This window comes from Varroa jacobsoni, unplaced genomic scaffold, assembly GCF_002532875.2.
Source record: "Varroa jacobsoni isolate VJ856 unplaced genomic scaffold, vjacob_1.0 scaffold_1065, whole genome shotgun sequence".
Taxonomy (NCBI): Eukaryota; Metazoa; Arthropoda; class Arachnida; order Mesostigmata; family Varroidae; genus Varroa; species Varroa jacobsoni.
Window position 1 is genome coordinate 118415 of NW_019213967.1, and position 8271 is coordinate 126685.

General features: G+C 43.8%; 1 protein-coding gene across 1 annotated transcript in view; it reads right to left on the reverse strand.

Annotated features, from left to right (window-relative positions):
• LOC111266218 (uncharacterized) overlaps nucleotides 1-5823 on the reverse strand; it is a 107699-nt gene extending 101876 nt beyond the window's left edge. The window contains exon 1 of the mRNA XM_022843516.2: nucleotides 3755-5823. Coding sequence (XP_022699251.1) covers nucleotides 3755-3971 — 217 coding nt within the window. The 5' untranslated portion in view covers nucleotides 3972-5823. The remainder of the gene's footprint in view (nucleotides 1-3754) is intronic.
• Between the last annotated feature and the right edge of the window lie 2448 nt (nucleotides 5824-8271).

Consider the following 8271-nt stretch of genomic DNA (forward strand, 5'->3'; position numbering starts at 1 on the left):
CGGCCGTTTCTGCAGCATCAACGACAGCGATCACGACGGTCGAATACAATGATAGAAGCTACAGAAGCAGGAGCTGCAAGAGTATCAGTGACTGTATTATCTGTCCTTTAATGTCGTCCCGCCTGAGGGACGAAAAGATCGACTTGTCATACGGTCGAATGTAGACGCACGTACTACTGCTGACCGCGGTAACCACCGCTATTGGAATAAAGTTGCTGAGATCTTTCAGCTGAACAAATCGCGGCATATAAATCAAGTCCATCGTGTTCATACTACACATTACCATTAAAAAATTCTATATCATGTTGCTGTCGCAATGTCTGTGTCAAAGCGACGCTGGAGCGACTGCTAATTTTAGCAGTTCAGCATCGCTCTGTGCTAAGCAGATTGAGTTTACTGCTTTTAGCAGCCATTAACGACAAATGGTGGGGAAATTAATTTATTATTCCACGTGTTGTAATTAGAAATCACGTCCGTATGTTCTCTCTATAAAAGGATCTAAGTAGCACTGAAGTAACTAGAGGTAAAATAACCTATAAATCGATGTATTTAATACGTTCGATTGGTTCTTTTTATGAAGGAGCAAACATATGAGGTCGTTCAAACATGGATGGACATAAAAACGGCCTTGTTTTGTGTAGGAGTGCAGTACACTCTCCTTTGATGTGTACTATCAAATGTACGAGATAAATTCGAAGGTAACGCGTCTACTTCTTGCCACTGATTGTTGGTAAACTTGAAAAAAAGTACAACCAAGTAAGAAAAAGCTCACAATGTCCAAGCCTTGTAAACGCACTATATATTCAATGTCTCCATATGTTTTTTTTATTCAACAATTCCAATAGATGGAGAGGGAAAATTCATCGTATAGCAGACGACGTAAACCTTGTCGTCTGTAATAAAAATAATAGTGCCAACGACATGCCGAGGCTAGACGACTGTTCTATCAGCACATAAAAATATTCAATTTCGATTCTAGATTGTGATGTACTGTTCTGAATAAAAGTTTGCTGATATCGACAGATTTTATGCTGACTATTACTTACGACGGCCTAATAAAACCGCTGAAAGAAGATTACGCTCTGGTGACAGAAATGCGATAGTTGATAGCAATCAAGCGTCTAAATGAGGGCTAAACAATGACGACTTTCTGTGGCATAGCTTTTCCTGGGCATATTATATATGGCGCTCGAGAATTTACTACCAAATGACCCACAGGCTTGATAATGGTTTGGGCCCTAATGATCGCTTTGTTATGAAGCTCAATTACTAAATGAGATAATACAGAAAGGCAGCTATTATGGCTTAAATTTGCACGCGCCTGAATGAGGTGAATCTTTCAGCAGTACTAATGATTACGATAATAACGCTAGGGTAAAGAACGCGATTTGGCTTTCAAAATATTACGACCACTTCATGGAATATGAAAAAAATTAACTATTGGAATCAGGTATAATGGGCTTATTTGGAAGAAACCCTACGTTTTAGACAAATGTCTTTTTAATTTCGGCGAGAAAAATTCGAGCGAATGCTGAACGGGGGTGATATCCAAAGTTTTCTAGAGCTTCTGTATTAGACTGAGAATTTCTAGACCTTGAGTACTGCACAGTTAGCGACATATTATCGCCTTATCGGAAATTGAATATTGGGACACTTTCATTATCATGGCTAGATCTTACGTTTCAAAGCGCGTCCCACTCGTCTGCTACTACATACGTGCCAGTTCTGGCAGATTCTTCCGTTTAGGCCTCCTGCTGGTATCGGTAGCCTGTAGTATTATCTGTTGCCGACTAACCTTGATAAGGCTTCTAGGCACCTGGGGCTACAATAATCGTCTAGTACTATAACACCAAGTCATTATTAAAGGTTTGGCTTTGAAAAAATCTACATATAAATATGTATGCTCGAGTTAAAATATAAGTCGTTAGGATCACAAACGTCTTAAATGAAAAATACGTTACAAAAGCCTATTGAAGTAATTCAAATGTCCAGGATTTATTGGCAACTTTCAGTTTACATAGCTTCGAAATGGCGATAACATTGATAAGAATATACCCCATTATCGATAAAATTGCTATATAATAAAAAGTTATGATATAATCTGGTTCAGTAAATAATAACGAAAGCCATTTAAGAGTACAAATACCCTGGATTCCAATGGAGATCATACGTAGCGCCCTACAATTATCGCAGATAGCACCTGTTTCGATCGTCATACTTTTACATGTCCGAAGGTGACAATTCTCTCATTTTGCTGTTATCAGAAACGCCAGCTGCTACAAACCAGGACGGTTTTTTAATGAGATAGCTTGAATGGTACACGAAACGAAGTAGGCCGAACAGGACAGAACCAGAAAAAATGTTTCATTCTCTGGCTTTCTCTAAGGACGGCAAAGTAGATATCAGGGACGGCAAGTTAGCTAACTCAACTCGGGCCAGCACGTTTGGCCCGTAGAACAAAATTGCAATAGGTCGAATCACAGAATTGCTGCCGCTGAGTCGCTATCTCTCTGCGGCTATCTTATCTTAAGTGCTCTTCTGCGTTACTTCGGCGATTTACTCTCGGAGCGGTCAGGAAAATTCAATTAACGTGACTGTGCCTGGCTGAGCAATAATGATAAATTTGCTGTGTGTACGTACCGTCCAACGATCGACTAGAAAGACTGACCAAAATGAAACGACGACGAGCGGCGAAGACTTTCCCTAAACAATCAATGTCCTTAGTGTTGCTATTGAAACAAACTTGACTTCAGGAAACGACCAGGCCATGGATCTTCTGCTGTTTCGGTACCGCGTCTAGCGGCAAGCACTTCTCTCAACTCATTACTACATTAGCAGACGGCTGACGCTAGACGAATTTCTCGGAGTGTAATGTAGTAGTAATTATTTAGTGGTGCTGGACTATCGAGCCAAATCGGTTTCAGTAGTATGTAAAATGGCGCTCAATATACTTCGATTGGTCCATAGTAGCTTCTAGCACTGGTGTGCTTTAACAATGAAACCACTAACAAAACGCATCAAATATGCTCTTCTACTAGTTACGTATAGAGCTGATTGCTTCAGTGACCTCGCAGCGTGCTCGATTTTCGTAACAAATGCTTAAACTAACAGACGATTATGTTGCATTCGTTTCGTTCAGCTAATCACTGTCAAATCGATTAGCAATCTATAACAATTTGAGATTGCGAAACGCAGGAACAATGATGCTACGGGAACCGTGTCCATTGTGCAATCCGTGTGGGCATCACCAAATGACCAATCGAATAACTGGGCATTGCCAGTAGCAATCAGTGCCAGATTATAAACCTGCTGAATATCACCAAGTGTTCGATTCTAATCTTATATTTTTGATAAAAAAATGACATATTTCTAGAATGATTTTGACTTGTCCCAATATTTAGAACCTGACTTTGCTACAGGTGCTCAATTTGTCTCTCGTTTAGCTACGAAACAAAGAGTCGCAGCTTTTAGGTTGAATGTGAAAATCAGGCTGACAAGCCTATTTGTTTCCGAGTAATTTCTAGGGAAGGCTGAGAGTTCTATCATTCGGATGGGGTATGATCCGAATATGATGAATGATGAATTCTGGACAAATGGAGATATGGCTATTATAGATCAGGTTGAAGAGTATGTTTCAGGTAGCACGGTAAATAAACCAATGCCATTGCTTCGTATTGATATATAGTACATGATAGCTTTGCTCTTTGGATATATCTTCCATGTTATGCTGTACAGGTAATGAAAGCAAACTTACCCAAGGTGCTGGGCCGAAAGTCTCGTTGATAGCTGCCATCTCTAGCACTCCATGCCCCGTCAACTAAAAGGATAAGGGCCACGCCGCCTATTAGCCTCAACAATGACAGCTGCTGTCTACTAAAGCACAGGCAGTAGCAGTTGCGGCTACCTCTAAAGATACTACCAGCAATCAAATCGCGACTGCAGACCGGGCGGCACGAGCTTGGCACTACCATGCTGATGCTAAGCACAGCGTGGTCTAGTTGCCAGCGTATAGCGATTGACAGCCACGAACGGCAATGCTCGTCGGCTTCGAGACGCAAAATAATAACAAATAACAGATCAGGCGGTCTTCTTCATCTGCAATACATACACACTATATCCGTTTGTGGAAATCCACGAGACAACGCTGCTGATGGTAATAACTGTTCGAATGAAACTTAGATTGAACCACTGGCTCACGGAAACAAACTGGTTCTAACGTTTTCAGCGCCTTCTTTTATTCTTTGACAGAGATCGTTTGTTGTTGTCGTTGATGATGCTAAAGTGTGTGTATAGCAACAACCTTAGTTGATGACTTCACACTTCGCTAATCCGTCGACGAAGTACGGACGTGAACAGGAGCAATATTCACGCCCTGAGGCGCACCATAATAATGAGCTGTCCTAGGAGACAAAAAACGGAACTAATATGGCCTGTCGGCCTGCTTGTCTGTCTACTTTTGGTTGTGGGGTCAGATAGATGACCTTTTAGCGGTTACCGGTATAATGCTTCGGTGGCATGATCTCGAGTCTAAAACGGAGATGTTTTTTCATTTGTGCGACGAAAATTCTTCATTGGCTCCTGGTTTCTGGCTATCCTTCTCTCTAGCCAGTGCATTTCTACAAAGATGACCATGTGTGCAATGAATATGAGCGAGTGTTCAATTCTGTTCACAGTAGTATTATCCTCTTTGGTTCTCGGCTTCTCCCTCGTCTTCGATCTTAAAGATATCGTACAAGTTTATCACCGCAGCCGGTCATCATACTCAGCGCTCTCCGTGGTTCGCTTCTGACTTCACAACCATCATTTTTACCCTTCTTTGTTTCGTCTTTTATGTGTTACTCATCGCCATGCCGCTTGCGACGAAACAGGCTTTGTTGGACGCGTTAGAAACTAGTTTGCTTGTAGAATCTCTAAGAAGAATACCCGGCTGGGTATAGCCACTGTTTATTTAGCAGCTCGTTCGTTGAGCACCCCAGCATTGCAAATAACCAATGAATGAAATCTTCTAAAAATAAAATGCTCGATAGATGGAGAACTTCTAGTGAATCTAGGTGCTTCGAAATTTCGACTATTGGTACCACTTGGTTCGTCTAAAGGTGCAGGGTCTGGGCAGTATGTAATCGCACAAGTTTAAGACAACGTTCGTCGTATTTTTGATTCTGCACAGACAGAACTTGTGCAGCAGCAGAGCACAGCGGAGTCTGTTTTTAACGAAGAGTCATTCGAAGCCGCAGTTGCTCCTCAGCGGTAGTATTAAGCACAATTGGATCTGTTGTATTGAGTCACACGTACCTTCCTGCTAGAGTGGGCCAGACTCACTTGGGGGTGGCGGCGGTGAGTTGCGCCGGACTTAGAGCGGCATCAGCAGTGGTAGGGACAGGGGAGCAGTGCAGTTGTTCCAAGGGATGATTCATGTTGGTGCAGCCGGGGGAAGTTGGCGTTGGCGAGGGTGACTATACTGAGGATTGGCCGTGTGTGGCGAGTGGGGTGAAATGGAGCGAAAGGGCCTACTCACGGGTCACGGACTGTGGCGTTAGCAGTCCTAGCATGAACTACACGGGGAGTCCTGTCAGCAACGAGGTTAAAACTAACCTCCGTAAGCAGTTGCGGCAGTGACTAGCAAAATATCAACGGCTGCCGCAGTAAAGGAGGACCTCTGGGTCTGTTGTCGCTGCAGTTATGCTCAGGTGTCCTCTACCCAGAGAACATTCGGTACTCGACTTGATCGCTCAGTAGATGGTAGCGCTTGCTGTTGCTGACGCCGGCCGTGCGCTTTGCGCGTTCGAAAAAATCACCACTTGGCATTAGCGGTAAAACTGGGCGCCAAAAATTTACCTGCTTTTTAGCTCACTTGTTTTCTTTGAAAGCGTGAATTGTTGTTTAATTTCAATTAGAAAGCCTTTGAGTGAAAGTTGATTTTTTTTATAACTCATTATACGTTGAACATTCAGCATTTTTCAGGATATTGATACAGAAATGTTCGACTTGTTATATATTCATATAATTGGTAGTTTCATAAACAAATGGTTTATTCTACGTTTTTCTTTTACTACAGAAATTGTTCCACGTTGCGCTGTCGTTCACTTCTATATTTCCTTTCCTAATTTGTTTTTGCTCGACGTTATTACTACTCATATCTATTCAAGTTGTTGTCGATAGATGTGTGCTGTCGTTTTGTACCCTCAGCGGTGTCGTATCAATAATTTTTAAATCTCCGGCAGTGAATCAGCCGAAAAGTGTACTTTGCTTACGTTGCTTAGTTAAAAGGCCTTCATCGGCCGCTTAACGATAGCCGCCGTCTCTGTGGACAGCGCTGCAGAGGCCCCCTGTTACGAGCTAACAAAATCTTCGCGTTTTACAGTCAGTCCAGCTTTCTCTAGTTTCCCGCGTTTAGCTTTGCGACAGTGGCCTTTTCGTTCGGCAACCGAACTGGGAACGTCAACAACCTCGAAGTCAACAGCTGTTGCGGGTGTCACTTCATGGCAGCTGCTGCACGCCGTTAACGATCATTGCCCCGTGTGGCCGCCTATTTGGCTTCTCACTGGCGAAAAGGGAATAAGGCTCATGATGCCGCTTTGTCCTGGTTTAACACAAGCTATTATACTGAAAGATGAAAGGTATCGTCGGTATCATAGCAGCGAAACCGCTGATTTTAGCTCTTAGAACGTAACAGCCATTCTAGGCGTGTAATGGAAGAGGTGTCTGCGCCTGCGTTGAAAAGAAATACAGAAGCTCAACGGTAGTTTATCTCTCTTCAGCAATAAGAGTCCTAACGAGCAGGGTAGTACTTCCCGTTTAGCCGCTACTTTCCTGTTATAGTAATAATGTCAAAGCGATAGGCAGCCGATAGCTACATATTGAAACAGCACAAAGTTACAGCCAGTTGTTATCATGAGTTGTACAGCGATGGGAGTCCATCCATTAATACGTCCATACGATGATTTTCGTATCTACGTAGTTGCCCAACAGTTTTCCGGCAGTAATTTCTCGGCGTATTTTTTAAACGTTTGTCCAATACAATAGCAAAACAGTGTATCCCTGCAGTCACACCATCGATAGTTCAGCTGTGGCACCGTGACGTTGCTTTCTCAACGAACTTCTCCCATCCTCAGGTTGATTCGCACTGCGCATTGTGTGACCCGTGTCGTATCCACTATTTTCAACAGCCGCACATTTTTGAACTACTGCTGGAGTTTAAGCTGGAGCACCGTCATCAGTAACAACTGCGTCATTATAAGGGGGATTTTTTTGGCGGTCGATCTTTTTTCTGTTCTATAATCTCTATGTCATACTTTCGCCTAGCAGAGATAAGAGCCCGCGCAAAACATAAGAGCGCTACATCGACTGCCACAACAGCGGCGGCGGCGGCGGCGGCGACGACGACGATGACTGCCACTAGCAAAAGGTTTGTCGCAAATCACAATTTCGAAAAGCTAATCATCCCCTATATTTCGTTCTTCCTTGCTACATTCTCTTTAAGCACGTCCTCCTCGTTTTTCCTGTGCCTGTGGCATGCAGCAAATGCCAAGAACCGTTAAGACAGTGCTTAGATGTGAGACTAGCCCGCTACCTACAAGCGTCGTAGCAGTGGACGCCTGTATCTTTAGTCGTGCTATAACACCGTTCGAATACTTTGTTCCTCAAACGCGCTTCTAGACGCGTGCTGTGATCTCTCTACCACCTCGCCCAACCGTTATCACATAGCACATTTGGCCCTTGAGAGATTGATGTCTCTCCGCTGGACCGAGACACACTCCCACAGGCTACTGGGTGATGAAAATTGCTAAATAAGACTGCTGGCTAGCTAGCTGCCCGCTTGCCTGCTGACTCTGTCGCTCTGCCCTGAATATCCGAACACCCTCCCAACGATCGAGCTGAGTCACAACACTGCCACGCGACACCCCTCACCCAAACACGCAACCCTCTCCATACAACCCCTTGTCAGGCAGGAAAAGGGCCTTCACCCCATTTTCCAGTTCTGGGAGCAACCGAATTTCAGCATATAAAAAAAAAGGGAGGAGAAAGAGGTACTGGCCGGACCAACAAACTCCCAATCAGCTCACCACAAGCCGATTTTCTATTCCAGCGAACAAATGCTCTGTGTGTAATATTTTCGAGTAGAGCCAGCCCCACTATAAAGGCTTATACTCTGCCTTTGTCCGATGAAGCCAGTAACCCCATAAGCGTCCGGATCCTCATCGTAGACATCGTTCGTCCAGTTTCTCCCAAGCAGGGAGTTACAGGGGTGCACATTGCCTTCACAGACGACGT